General features: G+C 29.8%; 4 protein-coding genes and 2 pseudogenes across 6 annotated transcripts, besides 2 other annotated features; 2 read left to right on the top strand and 4 right to left on the bottom strand.

The window, feature by feature from the left end:
* Positions 1-9,223: part of a mobile genetic element that runs on past the window's edge.
* Positions 18-718, top strand: TVAGG3_0211600 (annotated as a pseudogene). The gene has a single exon. A coding segment is annotated over exon 1 (701 nt).
* TVAGG3_0211610 lies at positions 3,363-4,026 on the top strand (annotated as a pseudogene). The gene has a single exon. A coding segment is annotated over exon 1 (664 nt).
* On the bottom strand, positions 4,951-5,268 carry TVAGG3_0211620 (uncharacterized protein; the record flags this gene model as incomplete). The annotated part of the gene is made up of 1 exon (XM_051226662.1): positions 4,951-5,268. The coding sequence occupies one exon, from the start codon at positions 5,266-5,268 to the stop codon at positions 4,951-4,953; it is 318 nt and encodes a 105-aa protein (XP_051111648.1).
* TVAGG3_0211630 (uncharacterized protein) lies at positions 5,413-6,378 on the bottom strand (the record flags this gene model as incomplete). The annotated part of the gene is made up of 1 exon (XM_051226663.1): positions 5,413-6,378. A coding segment is annotated over one exon (966 nt), but the record flags the coding sequence as incomplete, so codon positions are not given.
* On the bottom strand, positions 6,622-7,263 carry TVAGG3_0211640 (Prim-pol domain family; the record flags this gene model as incomplete). The annotated part of the gene is made up of 1 exon (XM_051226664.1): positions 6,622-7,263. A coding segment is annotated over one exon (642 nt), but the record flags the coding sequence as incomplete, so codon positions are not given.
* Positions 9,224-11,782: 2,559 nt separating the features above from the next.
* Positions 11,783-12,541, bottom strand: TVAGG3_0211650 (uncharacterized protein; the record flags this gene model as incomplete). Its single annotated transcript, XM_051226665.1, has 1 exon — positions 11,783-12,541. The coding sequence occupies one exon, from the start codon at positions 12,539-12,541 to the stop codon at positions 11,783-11,785; it is 759 nt and encodes a 252-aa protein (XP_051111651.1).
* Positions 12,542-15,948: 3,407 nt separating this feature from the next.
* Positions 15,949-16,539: a mobile genetic element.
* Positions 16,540-18,388: the final 1,849 nt, after the last annotated feature.

The following is an 18,388-nucleotide window of genomic DNA, read 5'->3' on the forward strand; positions in this document are numbered from 1 at the left end:
TTTTTATTCGATTATAAATGAGAAGACGTTTCACTAGTCAAAAGAACACTAACGCAAAAGCAGAGATTACGGTTGGTTATAACGTAAATGATGATAAATCACGAATTATTCAAAATGTTAAAGTTAATGTTAGTCCTGAATTAACAAGGTCAGCAACACAGTCCAATTTATTAACTCGTGACTTACCGAAGAATGAGGAGAATGAAGAAAACCATGAGAATGGAGACCCAATCATTTTATCTGAACCCGGTAAAGAACCTGTTGAAATTCCCACTTATCCAACTACCCCCACCTCTTTCATCAAACATCGAGAACCCAGGAATCTACGATTCCAGTCGCAATGCACCATATAAAATAGACATTAATTCTGAATTAATGAAAATTTACCGTGATATAATAATTAATAATTATGATTCAATAATAAATTTAATTGACCAATCCGGTTTAATTATTTTACCTTTATGAATCATTAATTCACATTATCGCCATTCTTTGTGATGTTCAAGATTCAGACGTTAAGATTCAATTTTTCATAGATGATGAGGTTTCATGCTGCGGAACAGTTGCAAAAATAAATCCTATAAAGGATATTAGCACAATTAAGATATCAAAGAACGGAACAACAACTGAACTTCATTTAACATATAATGATATTTATAATAAAATAGTTGATGAATATAAAATATCACTTGAAAAATTCTTTGTTAAGGCTATTTAATATTCAAGCATTAACATTATCGAATAATAATCCTTTGAATCATAATCAATAATAATTGACCTTTCACCGTTTCTATCGTTTGTTTTATTTCTTTTTGTTCCCCACTATCGGATCGGTCATTGTAATTGTTTTTGTTATAGTATCAGCTTTATCTTTAACTTCAATCTTTTTTCCATCGGGATATTTAAACCAAAATTCCAAAAATTCGATATTGTCAATCTGTTCATATTTTAATCTATCAATTACATTTTTAATACCATCTGAAAATCTTATGAAATGGTCATTATATGGGTTTGATTGAACTAAATTTGAATGAAGTGAAATATAACCCGATGATGAATATGACATTGACTCATATTTTCTGAAAACACTAAAATTTATAACATGAATGAATTTCTTATTCGTTGAATTTATGAATTCTTGAGGTAATCTTATTCTAGTTTTATTTATCACTGGAAAATAACGCTTTACCATATTTTTAATCGTAATAAAAATGTCAATTATCAATATTATTTCGAATAATAACTGTGAATTAAATTTAACAGTTAGCGGAATTTATAATGTTACTCTCGTTTCTGTGAGTGGTAAATTTAATCCCATTCTTTTAGACCCTTCAGATTATATATCATTTATTAAAGATGACCATGAAAAAACGTATGATATGTATATAAATAATGTGATAACGAAATGGGATATTAACATGATTTTAAGTTATTTAAATGAATCATTTATCGTATGGTATGAAGAAAATTTTAAATCAAAACCTGATAAACTTTTTGACTTGATGAAATAAATAACCTTATTAAATTTCCGCTGAAAATTAAATTTTGTACTCCTCATCTTCGTTCATTGTTGGGGATATTAAATTTTGAAAAAGATGTTGGGGATGTTTTGTATTCTGACACTGGTTCCAATTTCATTTTAATCAAATGTGATAAAGTTAATACCCCAATGAGATTTTCACATCAAACATTAGACCCTAACTCTTACCCATCAATACAAAACATTTTATCCATCAACTTAAACACATTTTCTTTATCATATCCGTTTCAATTATCCGGGAATTCATTTATTCTTCATTCAAAAGATTTATCAAATATTAAATTTAGAATAACTGACCTATTTGATTGTGATTTAGAATTCATGAATGAAATATTATGGCAATTTCAAATAGAAAAAATAGCTGATGAGATAACAGATTAAATATTTATTTTTAAATCATAATAAATGATTAAACAACAGCAACCACAGCAACTTAAGGCACAAAGCACCCAGGTCCCTCAGACCATTACATACGCCATATATGCATATAATTCAAAGACGGCAGAACAAACGCAAAGGTTGAAATATGGAGATTTGGAGATAGTATTGAAAAATGACCATTTCGAATTCGTTTGCAAAGGTGGTGCAGTGATATCAAATATAAAAGAAATTTTATTTATGAATTCAAAAATTAAAGGTATAACGGATGATATAACATCAATTCCACCAGAAGAACAAGATATTACGCATTAAATGCATTTCCTAAAGTTTTGAAGATTGGAAGATTTAATTTAAATGAGGAATTCATAAAAGGTTTCCTAAATGACATAATGAAGAAAGCAGATAAGGAATATGTGTTGCTGCTGTGTTAAGAAGAAAGCAATAAGGAATATGTTAACGAAAAAGATAATGAAATTAAAGAAAGGGTTGAATGGTATCATGAATGGACATCAAAGATTTTAAAAACTAAAGCCGATACAGGATGGGTTTCAGGATGTTTAGACCTTAAAGCGGATAAAACTTATGTTAACGATGAGTTAGAGAAGAAAGCAGATAAGGAATATGTGTGTTAGAGAAGAAAGCAGATAAAATTATGTTAATGAAGAAATAAAACAATCAGAGGTCTATTTTACTCCGCCATTTTTAAATTTTATGAAATCATCAGATAAAACCTTTGATATAGATTCCTTTGAATGGATATGTTTCGATGGAGTGACCATGTATTTATTTTATACAGCTGGAGTGCTTTATTATTTTAAAACAAATGATTTTCAAAACTATGAATCATTTACTCCATCTGTTTTGAATCCTGATACACGAAAGCCAATCATTAATCCAAGAATTTTATATGTTGAATATAATAACGGTAAATTTATGGGAATGATAACGGTTGAAGATGATTTTTGCCCTTGTTATTCATTCGATTGTATCCAATGGTTCAAATGTAATTTAAATCAAGATGCTAAATTTAAATATCCAAATAATCCTATTAGATGTGTTAATAATAAATGGGTACTAATTTATGAAGTCAATCAAATTTTCATTAGTGAGGATGGGATAAATTATTATATGTTTAGTATGATGTCATCAGATTTGAAAATTGATTATACAAGTAAGTGGTATTACATTAACAACATGTATTTTATCCTACAAAATGATAAAATTTATAGATCATCTTCAATATCACAAGGTCAATTTGAACAAATTTTTCAAGCTGATGGAGACATTGAAGCTTTATGTTATGGATCAAATGTTTATGTTCTCGTTTCAGGTGAAATGGTCTATTCATATCCTGTAAGTTATAACAGACATATTTATTTATCACAGGATTTATCAAATTGGGAATTGGTTTATTCATTCACTCCAAAACTTACTCAAAATTATAGATTTACAAATTTATTTTATATTGATGGGTATTTCATTGCTTTAGGATGTGGTGATTTAGTAAATATCAGTAGTGATGGAAGAAACTGGTCTGAAATCACAAAATTTCAAGATGTTAGAAAAGCAATTTTCAAAAATAATACGTTAATATTGATAACAAGACCAGTTTTAAATACTCACCCAAATTCAATATTATATAATAAATTCAATATTCATAATGGATTAAATACAATTCTTGAGATGATTTACCCCATTGGTTCTATTTATACGTCAATGAACTCAACAAATCCTTCAGAAGTTTTAGGTTTCGGTATGTGGAACAGATTGTAGATAAATTCCTCTATTGTGCGAACTCTTCAAAGCAAACAGGAGGTTCGAAGAAAATTAAAGAAGCAAACCTTCCACCGCACACTCATACAGGAACTACAAACTTTTCTGGTGACCATAGTCACTCATTAAGAGACCATCCATTATACAACTCAGAATATTATGCTGGCAATGACGTTTTATCTCCAGATTATAACCATTCAGCAAAAAAGACTTTTCGACCAACTGAACCAGGAGGAAATCATTCACATACTTTCACAACAAATCCAACAGGCTTGGGTAAAGATTATATGCCACCATTTATGACTGTATTCGCATGGTACCGCATTTATTGAATGTGCTTGAGCCTACTTTGCAGGCTTACCGCGTTCATTGAATGAACTAAATATATTTTATGTTTGTAATTAATTAGGTAATGAAGTAATGAATGAACTGCAGAAATAAATGTTTACGTTAATGTTTACAGGTTATTCAATAATGACTTATTTTTGAAGAACTGAAGGTGCTACCATGTTACCATGTGCTACCAGGTCATTTAACTCATGACATTTTGACAACAACACAGGTTATTCAATAATGAATTATTTTTGAAGAACTGAAGGTGCTACCATGTTACCATGTGCTACCAGGTCATTTAACTTCTCTGAAAAAGTGTGACAACATGACATTTTGACAACAACACAGGAGGAAGGTAGTTATGAATTATTTTTGAAGAACTGAAGGTGCTACCATGTTACCATGTGCTACCAGGTCATTTAACTTCTCTGAAAAAGTGTGACAACATGACATTTTGACAACAACACAGGTTATTCAATAATGACTTATTTTTGAAGAACTGAAGGTGCTACCATGTTACCAGGTCATTTAACTCATGACATTTTGACAACAACACAGGAGGAAGGCAGTTATGACTTATTTTTGAAGAACTGAAGGTGCTACCATGTTACCATGTGCTACCAGGTCATTTAACTTCTCTGAAAAAGTGTGACAACATGACATTTTGACAACAACACAGGTTATTCAATAATGACTTATTTTTGAAGAACTGAAGGTGCTACCATGTTACCAGGTCATTTAACTCATGACATTTTGACAACAACACAGGAGGAAGGCAGTTATGACTTATTTTTGAAGAACTGAAGGTGCTACCATGTTACCATGTGCTACCAGGTCATTTAACTTCTCTGAAAAAGTGTGACAACATGACATTTTGACAACAACACAGGAGGATTAATGCAAAAATAAATTCAAATCATACTTTATAAAGCTTCATTTACAGGTATTTCATCGTCAGTAAATGAATCCTCATTATCGTTTGGTTCAACCTGTTTATATAATCCTTTCATTTCTTCTTTCAAAACATAACACCATGTTTGTTTACCGTCTATTCTTCTATGTTTCCTATCACATTTATCCTTAATACTCATTTGAAAGTTTTTGTCTTTCATGTCTGATGGTTTGCAGAATAGAGCATTTTCACACGTCATCCCTGCACACAATTCATCATAATGTGTATTTATCCATACATCTAAAGGATTTGTTGATAACTCGATTAAATCTTGTTTGGCTTCAGTCATCGGTATGATTCGTACATTAAATGATGAAAGGTCATATTGCATAAAATACGTCAGTAAATTATCATAAAATTCCTTAGTGCATGAATCCATTAAATTCTTGAAGTAATCAAATTGACCCTTGAATTTACCATTAACTCTTAAAACTACGTATCTTCTGTCTCCAACTTCAATTTTGACAGGGTAGACGTTATTAGTTACGAAAATGAAGTTTGCAACGTTCTGAGCAGTTCTTCTGGGTTGATTCTTTTCATTAATTCTTATCTCATTATCCGTAATAATTGATTTCAAAGCGTTGAAGTTTGCGAGTCTATCTTCACCTACATTCTTGAGTTCATTAAGTACAAGAAACATTTTATTTTCAACTACTGAGTTGAAATTACCCGTTAGCTCACTTATTTCAGTAATGTTTTTACATGAATAACCAGCGAGGAGTTCAGAAATAATGTCTGTAAATCTGTTTTTACCTGTTCCCTGAAGTCCTTTCAAAATAATTGCTGTTTCATTCTTGATTCCAGGATGTTGAATCATTGATGCAATCCAGCCGAGAAGGTATTTATACACTTCATCGTTATTATCACAAATGGCTTCTTTAATGAAATTCATAAACATCTCAATTTTTGAGTAATCAGGCTTTTCAAGAATGTTGTATTTATAACCCTGAAACGTTGAGAAAACATCTGGGGAATCAGATTTAAAGCAAACACCCTTAACGGTTAATGAGGATAATTGATTTAGTAGTACATCCCATGCTGTTATGGTTTTACCTTCTTCTTTAAATAATTTAATCATTTTGAGTGACTCTTTCATGTTTGATTGAAGAACGAATGATATTTGATTCATTTTGTCGTGTATGTTGTAATCTTTCTGAATGAAGTATTTGTTTCCACAATCTACAAAACGGATTACACGTGATAAATCCTCAATTACTTCAGAACTGTTTTTATACTGATGATTTTCAGCCCTGCGTCTAATATCTGTTATCAAGAATGAATCATCAAGTTTTATATCAAATGTTATTTTTGGCTTACGTAATAAAGGTAAAACGTATTCATCATAATATTCCTTTTGGTATAGTTTTAGAATCTTCACTAAAACAAATGGAGAAGTCATTAAATGTGCATATCTACTACGTGCTTTTTCAAAATTACTTTTTGCATTTTCAGTTAAATTGCAGAAGTTATAAACGTTATCGTAGGCTTCATTAATTAAATGATCCGGTAACGAATTAATTGCTTGAAACAGTGTGAACAATGTTATTTCTTTTTCTAAATTCATGTTTCCACCATCATTATGTACTTCAAAATCACAGATGCCATCAACTATGCTTTGAGCTAGTTTATCGTCAATGTTTACATCTTTGTTTTCATTCATTATACTCTTTATTTCTTCATTCTTCTGTTCAACTCTTACCTTAATATTCAAATCATTTAATATATCGTTTACTGTTCTAGTTAATGTTGAATCATAACTTCCACGAATGAATGAGTATGTTTTGATTGGTTCTGTTGCATTCTTGCGAACTCTTGAATCAGCCATAACCACTAATGAACGCTTTGAATCATCCATAGAAGTCATTATGTCAATATCATAATCATTGCAGGAATAACATTTAATCATTCTGTTCGAAACTGAATAGAAGAAATTAGTGTTGCAATAAATGTGAAGACCTCCTGATGCGGTTTTAACGATAACATCTTTATCCGAAAGTTTTGATAAAATGTCTTTTCTAACTGTTTCTTTAAGTTCATCATTGTACGATTTATTGATATCAACATCTATAATCGTTAAATTTGAAATTTTATTTGCTAATAAAGCTATACCAGTTTTCCTTCCTCTTCCTCCATCGTATTTGAGGTAGTTATGTAAATCAATCCTGTTTTCACCAATTCTTTCGTTGAGGGTTTTAGTTTCTACCACAACTAATTCCTCAGCTAATGAATCAATAACTTGTTCATCAGAAACGATATAGTTGCTGTTGTTGTTTGTTACTGTCATTTATATAGGAATAAAAAAATAAAAATAATTTTAAAACTAACTTTATTTTTGGACTGCATCATATTTTCGTAAATGTTGTCAAAATGTCATGTTGTCACACTTTTTCAGAGAAGTTAAATGACCTGGTAGCACATGGTAACATGGTAGCACCTTCAGTTCTTCAAAAATAATTCATAACTACCTTCCTCCTGTGTTGTTGTCAAAATGTCATGTTGTCACACTTTTTCAGAGAAGTTAAATGACCTGGTAGCACATGGTAACATGGTAGCACCTTCAGTTCTTCAAAAATAATTCATTATTGAATAACCTGTGTTGTTGTCAAAATGTCATGAGTTAAATGACCTGGTAGCACATGGTAACATGGTAGCACCTTCAGTTCTTCAAAAATAATTCATAACTACCTTCCTCCTGTGTTGTTGTCAAAATGTCATGTTGTCACACTTTTTCAGAGAAGTTAAATGACCTGGTAGCACATGGTAACATGGTAGCACCTTCAGTTCTTCAAAAATAATTCATTATTGAATAACCTGTGTTGTTGTCAAAATGTCATGAGTTAAATGACCTGGTAGCACATGGTAACATGGTAGCACCTTCAGTTCTTCAAAAATAATTCATAACTACCTTCCTCCTGTGTTGTTGTCAAAATGTCATGTTGTCACACACTTTTTCAGAGAAGTTAAATGACCTGGTAGCACATGGTAACATGGTAGCACCTTCAGTTCTTCAAAATAATTCATTATTGAATAACCTGTGTTGTTGTCAAAATGTCATGAGTTAAATGACCTGGTAGCACATGGTAACATGGTAGCACCTTCAGTTCTTCAAAAATAATTCATAACTACCTTCCTCCTGTGTTGTTGTCAAAATGTCATGTTGTCACACTTTTTCAGAGAAGTTAAATGACCTGGTAGCACATGGTAACATGGTAGCACCTTCAGTTCTTCAAAAATAATTCATTATTGAATAACCTGTGTTGTTGTCAAAATGTCATGAGTTAAATGACCTGGTAGCACATGGTAACATGGTAGCACCTTCAGTTCTTCAAAAATAATTCATAACTACCTTCCTCCTGTGTTGTTGTCAAAATGTCATGTTGTCACACTTTTTCAGAGAAGTTAAATGACCTGGTAGCACATGGTAACATGGTAGCACCTTCAGTTCTTCAAAAATAATTCATTATTGAATAACCTGTGTTGTTGTCAAAATGTCATGAGTTAAATGACCTGGTAGCACATGGTAACATGGTAGCACCTTCAGTTCTTCAAAAATAATTCATAACTACCTTCCTCCTGTGTTGTTGTCAAAATGTCATGTTGTCACACTTTTTCAGAGAAGTTAAATGACCTGGTAGCACATGGTAACATGGTAGCACCTTCAGTTCTTCAAAAATAAGTCATTATTGAATAACCTGTGTTGTTGTCAAAATGTCATGAGGTTAGAAATGAGGTTAGATCTAACCATCTACCCTAAAAATTATTTTTGGTGAATTCAATAAAAATAAATGGTTCATTTACTCACAATATTTTTGTACAAAACAACCCCAAGCTTTTAACTTCTTTTCTGCAGCTTCTAATGCTATCTTAGCGAGTTCATATTCTCTAAATTCTCTCTTTAAATTTTCTTGTTCCCATTGGTCTAGTTCGTATGGAGAATATCTATAACCATAACATAACTCACGTTCATGTTCTAATTGTTTTTCGCACATTTTTCCAACTTCTTCTTCAAACAAAGGTTTAGCATTCTCTACTGTATCTTCAAGTTCTTCTTCATCTAATTTCTCATGAACTTTCTTGTCTATGGAGTCCATAATATCTTTGACATAAAATGCATACTTTACAGAGCACCATTCAGCAACAAAATGAACGATGTCAGGATGTATGTAAATACCTTTGAATTCATTTATAACACCCTTAGTAAGCTCATAAAATGCTTGTTTTGAGGTCGAGCCACTTTTGGCTCCACCGTATTCGTTCATCCAAAACTCAAGAATTTCCTGTATTTTAGCACTATTGAGAAATCTGTTTAAATGGTTTAACTTTCCTGCTTCTCTTGCCATCTTTGTTGCATTAATGTAACCATCCTTGTCTCTACGTAAGACTTCAATACCGTTATAAGTGCCTTTTGTGAATGTTTCGCCATTAGATTTGTTAGTGAATGTTTTTGCTTCGACTGACATTTCTGTTCTTACATACAAAATAAAAAAATAAAAATAATTTTAAAACTAACTTTTTTTTGGGTCATTTACACTCATTCCGATGAAGTCATGACAAATCATTTCCTGTGTTGTTGTCAAAATGTCATGTTGTCACACTTTTTCAGAGAAGTTAAATGACCTGGTAGCACATGGTAACATGGTAGCACCTTCAGTTCTTCAAAAATAATTCATAACTACCTTCCTCCTGTGTTGTTGTCAAAATGTCATGTTGTCACAAACTTTAGAACGGCATAATTTAAATTTTTATTTTTATCATAAATGGATACCCCACAAGCTCAAAATTTACCACGAATCATAACAAGGGAGGAAATGATAAAAATGATGCAAGAACATGTTAAAAATAACAAACCACTAAAATTGAGAAAATGTGGTTATGCAGTAATGATGGAAAGAGAGATGTTGTCAAAGAGGAATAAAAATTAAATTTGGATTGAGTTTAAAAATTCATCTTTATTAAATTCATCTCTTCCAATCAATTTATTTATTCTATTAAATTCTTTTATTTTTGCTTCACTCAGTTTAAGGATTGAACGGTAAGTTTCTAATTTTTCGATTATTTCTTTATCGTTTTCAGTTCCATTAGTTTTATGGGCATCAACCCCACCGCATTGTGGCTTCTTTTTGTAATAGCATATTTTTGATTTAATTCTGTTTAGTTTCTTTTATATTCATCGTCTGGACTCTTGGCTGCTTCGTTGTCACTCATTTCTTACGAAATAAAAAAAATTAAATATTATTTAAATATAATGGAGTAATAAAATAAATCGGAATTTCTATTAATTTATTGTCAACTTCAACTAATACATTACCGTTAATATATCTAACAAATTCAGCTATTGTGTCAAATCTTCGTCTTCTTTTTGTCATTGATTTATCAGTTTTTCCATAATCGAGATGAATCAAAACTTTATCCCCTTGTTTAAAATTCATGAGCCCCGAATTAATTTGTTCACGTTTAACATCATTTAACTTTTCCATTTGCTTTCTAATATATTCCCATTCTTTTGAAATATCATTTTTCATTTCCACTGGTTTCATGTTTATAGTTCTATGCCATGTATTATTATAATAATATACTAACTGTTGTATGATGGAGTCATGATTTCCATCCCAGTATATCTGACCGTTAACCCCTAACGCATCTCTAAGAGTTCTCATTACCGCATCAACTATTTTATTATGAAACGTATATGGAGAGGATGAAAAGAAAAATTAATTTGTGGGAAATAATGAGTCATAGCTGCCTGAAATCCTTTATCACCATCACCCCTGATATTATCTACTCTTTCATGATCTAGTAAGTATTGTATAGCTCTTCTTGTTTCCTGTTCTGTTTTCCCTTTCACCGGAATGCAATATAAATATCTAGTGTTAATGTTAATGGCAAATAAATAAGTAACTTTTCCTTTTGAATATTCCAGATGATCGATTTCGTATGAATATGGATATGGAGCAAATGAAGGTCGACTAAATTTTTCCTTTAACGGTTGAATTTTTGGGTCAATTGGTTTATTTAATATCTTGAAATCCTTTTTAAAATCTTTTTGCTTCTTTAATGTTTGAAATGGATATAATAAAGTGAATGATGAAGGATTAACTGAAGGAGGAGGAGGTACTACTGTTGGAGGTTTTGGTGTTGCAGGTGGTTTAATTTTATCTGCTTTGATTTTGGATTTCATTCCCCCCTTCATTAATTCTGGATGTATTCTATTCATTTGTTTTAAATATGCTGTATATAAAGGTTTGATATACTTTCCCGCTTCGAGTTTATGTTGAAGGATGAATTCCAAAAGTTGATCTTCATTTAAAAGTCGGGCTGAATATGGTTTAACTAATGAATCATAAATTAAAGCTTGTGCATCATTTATGGTCTGAAAGACATGGGTGTTTTGTGGCTCAGGATTATATAATTTATATAATTCATCAATATCTTCTTCTGTTAATACTTTATTTTTGAAATCTTTCAACTGTTTAAGTTGTGATTTAGTTTTTCCCTTTGAATATTCATTATTTTTAATTTTGTCTTTAATTTTAGAAATTATTTTATCATGATATTTCAAAATTTCATTTTTATAATACGGATAATAATAATCCATATCATCACCCGTTATATTGTTATCATATTTTTGGAGATATGCTTTTAAATCATAATAACTAAGAAAATTTTGATTAAGTACTAAATCATCAATTAAAATTTTTAAATCTGTGTTATCCATTTATATAAAAATAAAATCAATGTTTTAAGGGTGCCCACCTCTTTGTCTCTTCTGTGGCATTTTATTAAAAATAAAATTTTAAATTGTATTAAATAAATGGCATACAACATCCATTTTCACAACATACAGCCTTAGTGTGTGCTCCTGTTAATGCAGTCTTACCAATTGTTAAGCGAGTCATTGACCCGTTTTTAAGTTGTAAATTAATATTCTGACCATCAAATATCACTTTATCATTTATTATATCCAAATATTTTTTAGGTGTTAATTGTTTATTTTGTCGTAAACTAACACCTTTCATTTTTTGTGCAATCTTTTTAAAATCACTCCCATCAATTGAACCGTTGAATGATGTATAACACTTAGGACATAAAGCAACCATGTTATCACCTTGTTTCTCAATTGCTAAACCCAATAATTTTTTCTCATGTGCTTTTTCTTCAGCTTTATTCTTTAATTTAGGTTTAAATTTCTCATCAAAACAGAAGAAATCAAATGGTGCGAATTTGAAAATGTTTTTATCATAAAATTGTTTATCAGTAACAATTGCTTGAAATGCTTGAGTGTTAGGAAGATTTGGGTCGCCAGCGATTGCCCAATAAGATGAATCAGTATCACCTTCAATGAAATGAAAACGATTAACATCCATGCATTTATACATAAAATCATAAATGAAAACCAAATACCAGTATTTAGCATTATCTAAAGTGAAGAATGCCTCTTGTAAACATGTTTCACATCTATAAAATCTATCTTTGAGCATCATTTGATACGTATCCTCTCCTATTTCTCTTATGTTTTTAAACTTATTTGACATACATGCAACGCGTGCCTTCTGTGCATTCATTATTTTAGTCTTTGTGTAATTTTGTGTATTCATTGCATCGTAACCATATGATCCATTAAGCGAAATCTTACAAAATAAACTTTTTCCTTTATTTCCTTCTAATTCAGCCTTTTGTCTTTCGTTCATAAATTCGTTCGCAAATTCATTAAAACAAGTGTTTTTAGTAAATGTTAAAATTGATTGAATATCATCGATGATAAAATGAAATCTGTCGATTAGATACCAAAGATAATAAGAAGAAAATGGTTGATATTGGTTGTGTGTTGATGCTAACTGAGTTAATTTTCTCTGTTTCTGGTCAACCGGTAAATTGTTTGATTTCATGTAATTATACATAAAACCGCCAATTGTTTTTTCATCTGTGATAATATCTAAGTTTCTTATTATCGGTAAAAAGTTTATGTAATCATTAATGTATTTTTCATCAATGTGACCCTTTACTTCAGCCACGAATAAAGTATTTTTCTTTCTAATATTCCCAGTGCTTTTGCTTTCTTTGTTGCTGTATCACAAATGATAACACCATTCAATCTTCCCGGCATATACATTTTATGGTCAGTATATTGAATGAAATCATGAGGATTAGATGAAAATGATGAAGGATATAATGAATTAAAATCAACACCAACGAAATGAGTCATAATGTTGGTGGTGTCCCCATTTGATACAGTTTTAGTTTCTGGACTATATGAAAGTTTATTAATGTGCGTGATTCCTTTAAGATTTACTCTATGTTGAACATTTGATAAACCACCAGTAATTCCATTACGGAGAATGTGATAAGCTTCAACTGAATCTAAAGTCATTGGTAAATTATTTTTTAATGCATAATTTCTTAAATTGATTCTTAAACGTTGAACATCTTCATCTTTATTTGATTTCACGACATTGCAATAACAACACATTAACTGACAATTTTCTTTAGTATGTGGTTTTTCATTATCGATTCTATCCAATGTTGGTTTATTTGCATATGTAAACGCTTTACCACACATTTTGCATTTAGATGAAAGGATTAAATCGTGATAGTATTGAAAATCATCCATTGAAACATTGTTTTTGGTATCTCTTTCTGCTTTTTCATCTTGTTTCTTATATGATTCAATTTTATATTTCCAATACTTTTTTGTTAATTCAAAACTTGATTCTATCTCTTCCTCAGGATATTTTTCATTAGGATTAAGGTCTTTATATGCTAAAGCGTAACGAATCATTGAAGCATTCGATGATAAAGAAAGATTATGAAGCATGTCAATTTTATAAACAAATGTTTCTTCAATAATTTTATCGATTGGGTCAATCATAATTTCAACATCTTTATTGCAATAATGAATAAAATATTCTAATCTATTCTTAAAGTTTTTAGCATCATTGAGATATATTTGATAATCACTATCTGATATAGTTTCTTGAGTTAATGCTGAATAAAATGAATCTTTCGTGAATGGTTCCTCTTTATATAATTCTTCTTCGTAATTTTCCCATGTGATGAATTGATAAGGGAAAAAGGATTTAACACGTGATTTATTGTTTCCGAAATCTTGTGTGAATTGGTCTAATGTCCCACCCGCTATATAATTTCTGATGTCAATAAATCTCAATTCATATGGAACGTTTGTTTTCTTTACAATGATTTGCTTAAATTGTGAAGATGAACCCAGCATTGATTTTATTTTCCATTTTGCAGTGTTTAAATCATGAAGAATTAAATTTAAATCAAACTTTCCCGAATTAAAACCTATGATATTCACTTTATTGAATTCCTCATCTAGAAGTTCTTTAAATGCTTCCTTCTGTTTTTCATTTAATGTATGAGACTTCATTAATTCATTGTATTGACTCATATTTGATTTAGCAACTAATGAACAGGTTGAAAATAAAAACTCAATCCAATCAGAAATAAAAGAATCACTCGAAGTTAAGCAAAAATTCCTCATATATGTTTTATCGTTTAATTTAACCGTTGATGATACCATGAATGGTTTTAAGTAAGCATTCAAAGTTGCACACTCAGAAAGTTGTAATTCTTCTTTAGTCTCTAATGTTTCAAAGTCAAAAGTAATATAATATCTTGTCGGTTGATAATATTCCTGCAAATTGTGAGCTAATAACCACTGATATATCTTCTGTTTCGTAATATGTGGTGCATATGGTTGCTGTGTCTTTTGCAACTGAACGTCTTGAATTAATCTTCCATTATTTTCTTTACATTTCTCACAATGCTTTAAAAATCTTCTTTGGTTTTTCCTTTCTGGGTCATCACGGATAGAATAAACTTCTTCTTTACAATATGGACAAACTCTATAGCCGGTGAGTGCTTCAACGTCTGTTATTCTATCAGCGTGAAGCTTTCCACATGGACTCTGTGTTAATAAAATATTTACTGTTTCAAATTCTGGATCTATCATTATTGATTCCACTAATGGAAAGTCTACCTTATTTATGTCCACGTCTTCTGGTTGAGGATCACAATAATAGAAATCAATATTAACATTTAACATTCTCGCTAATCTCTCACTTTCTGATGAAATGTCAAACCCTTCATATGCATCTATTGCTTCATTTAAATAGCTTCTACGAGTTTTAGGATTAACACCATCAGGAATGTTATAGAAGCGTTTAAATAACCTTCTACCTTCTGCTCTAATTTGATTATCATTCATTTTAGCTGTTCCGTTTTTGTTCATTTATGTAAGAATAAAAAATTAAAAAATAAAGTTTATTTTTTTAAAGTCCGTAAAATGAATTAAGAACACATAAATTTTTATCATCTGCGACGTGACGAATACATTTTAATTTACTCAAGAATGCGTACCCTGATACATTAAATCTAATTCCTGTCTTATTTAATTTCACAACTTTGAAAAGGAATGTATGAATAGCTATAAAATGATGAGAAGATGTTTTATGGGTTGCTTCCATTTTTTCTGAAATAAATGAATAAATATAATGTTTATAAGTTTTCATATCTTTTATATTCTTAATAACGAATGGTATAGACCTTTCCACTTCGTCTTCCTTCGGTGCTGTTCTTTCATATGAAACATTATTGGTATCTTCAATAATGAAACCACAATCACACAAAATTTTATAGGTTCCAATGGTTTCTTTTGATATTTTATCTAATAAATCAAAAACTTTATCAACACCTGTGCATTTATTTAAATAATAATTTGTGTAAATATCATGGTCTTCTTTCTTAATCGTATTAGTTGCATATGTCACGTTTTTAAGAGCTTTTTTGAATTTTTCGGAATCTAAAGGTGGTGAAAGTAATATACAAGGGTATTCCTCATTATCAATAAATTGTAACTTATGTTTACGTATAAATTTAGTTCCTTCTTCTGAAAGTGTTTCATCTATTTCACCATCTAATAAATTTTGTGTTGATTCTGAGACATAATTTTTATATCTTTCTTCATGAGATTTCTGAACTTCTGATTCTGAAGCTGGGATATTCATTAAACCCTCTACTTCATTTTCATTATATTTTTCAACTTCTCTTAATTCCTTAATTTTTTCATCTATTTCATCTCTTATTTTTTCCAGTCTTTCAATTTCAATTTCATCATATTCACCATCATCTTTAATTCGTTCTTCATAATATTCGGGGAAAACATCAGGTTCTTTAGGTTTTTCTTTTTTAGAAGTGGGATATAAGAAATTTATAACATCATCTTTATTCATTTTTCCATCATAATCAAATTCATTTAAGAACTCCGCGAATTTTTTACAATTTCTTAAATAATATTTATCAACTTCATAACCCGCCTCCTCTAATACATCCCTTATTTCCTCATTTGTGAATCCTAAATTTTTAACGTCGTTAGTTGTGACACTCATTTCAAACAAATTAAAAAAATAAAATATTCAAAAATGTAAGACATGAATTTTTAAAGTTTATTTTTCATTCATGAAAATAATTATTTCTAATTTCTTTTATTCTCTCGTACATACTAGATTTAAATAATTCAGAACATTTCCCATAATCTCCTAAATGTTTTCTTATCCCTAACGTGTGCCAGTTATTATATGAAACTGAATAAACTTTATCTTTATCTTTACACCTTTCATCACTTCCAATATATTTATATCTCAGTTTTGATTTAGCATTTTCATATTCATTAGCGTTTAATAATTCACAGTCTTCCTTTTTAAATTGATGTTTAAGATATTCAGGATTTAATACTCTACGTTTATATGCTCCTAACTTAGTTCTAAAGGTTTTTCTACAAAATTTAGGAATTCCATCCTCTTTAATGTCATCAATGATTTCCATTTCATTATTTTCAATTTCTTCTTCTCGTTTATGAGGTCTTTGATTATGACTCCATTGATTCCATGAAATTAAATATTCTTTATCATTATATTTATACCTCATTAGCTTATTTTGGCTTTCATATTCATTTAATAATTCACAATCTTCATTTTTAAATTGAAGTTTAACCCATTCGGGATTTAAACAATGTTTAATTAATCGTGGAATAGCTGACATCATCTATATATAGCTTCTTTTATAAAAGATAAAAAAATAAATTATTTTAAAATTAATGTTAATTTTTTAATAAATATATTTTAATACTTCGTCTATATATAGATGATACAAAAGAAGTCACACAACCCTTCCTCATATACTACTTTTCTAAAAATATTGATAAAACATTATGTATCTTACAAGAAGCTTTTGTACCCATTTCACACTGTAATGAGTGACATTCAAGCAAATGGCATTTTCGATGTCACATATAATTAAACAATTTTCAAAAATAAGAGGAAAATGCTGAATATCAAAGTTTTTTGTTCAATACTTGGAATTTTGAATATCTGTATTATATATTGCTTACAATTATTGATTCTTGATTGAGATTAATTATGAAATCAAGTGAATTTTAATGTTAATGCTTTTGATCACAGTTAAAGAGGCATTTGACATAGTCATTCTAATACAAGATTTGGTGTTTTTGTTAAATCTAATAGCATTATGGATTCAATTTACAGTAAATAACATTGATAGCCGTGTATCTAAGTTTTATATTATGAAACATTACAAAAAGAATTATATGATACAAATACTATCATCATGATATTATTTATAAAACTTCAAAATTGAATTTAAGAAGATGTTACAGAATGAAGAAATTGATCGTGAACAATGGATCAAAAAAAAGATTCAAGTTATTATTTCAACAAATTGCTATTCAAAACCAATAAAAATTAATTTGAATACCCTATATTTCCAACTCTTGGAAAATTTTCATGACCTACCCAGGGTCCTAAAATGGGTATTTTCCTCACACAGACACCGTGGTTTTTTGAGCCGGGAAATAAATAGCGCAGACAGTTTCTACATATAGAGATATGCTTATACTTAGAGTTTGACGGGAATCTAAAGTGATTTTTTTCTGCATCGCGAAATCTAATGCAATCTCAAAATCATGAAGAAACTGCGAATCGGAGCGCAATTTTTTAATATGTTAATATATAAAGGTACCCCTACTACTGCAAATGCTTCAAATGAAAATCTAAGAAATCAGATTAATTTGATCACATTAGTATAGTATTGGTCAAACCAAAAACTCATATGTTGATATATAGCCTATAGATATTCATATTATCTACTTTTCATTGAATTACATAAGATTTAATAATCTCATAAATATTCTTTTTAATTTTCCGAATTCCGTGTGCATTTAGATTGCCTATACCTGTATATAATAATTCTAGAATGGTTTGGTTAGATATTAAGTTTTTTAGATTAATATTTTAACATTTTGATAAAACAAGCATTTGTTCCATTTTAGAATCGCCATTGAACTCTAGTTTGACTAACATGATGTTGTATGATCA

Source organism: Trichomonas vaginalis, chromosome IV (assembly GCF_026262505.1).
Source record: "Trichomonas vaginalis G3 chromosome IV, whole genome shotgun sequence".
In the NCBI taxonomy this organism is placed as follows: Eukaryota; Parabasalia; order Trichomonadida; family Trichomonadidae; genus Trichomonas; species Trichomonas vaginalis.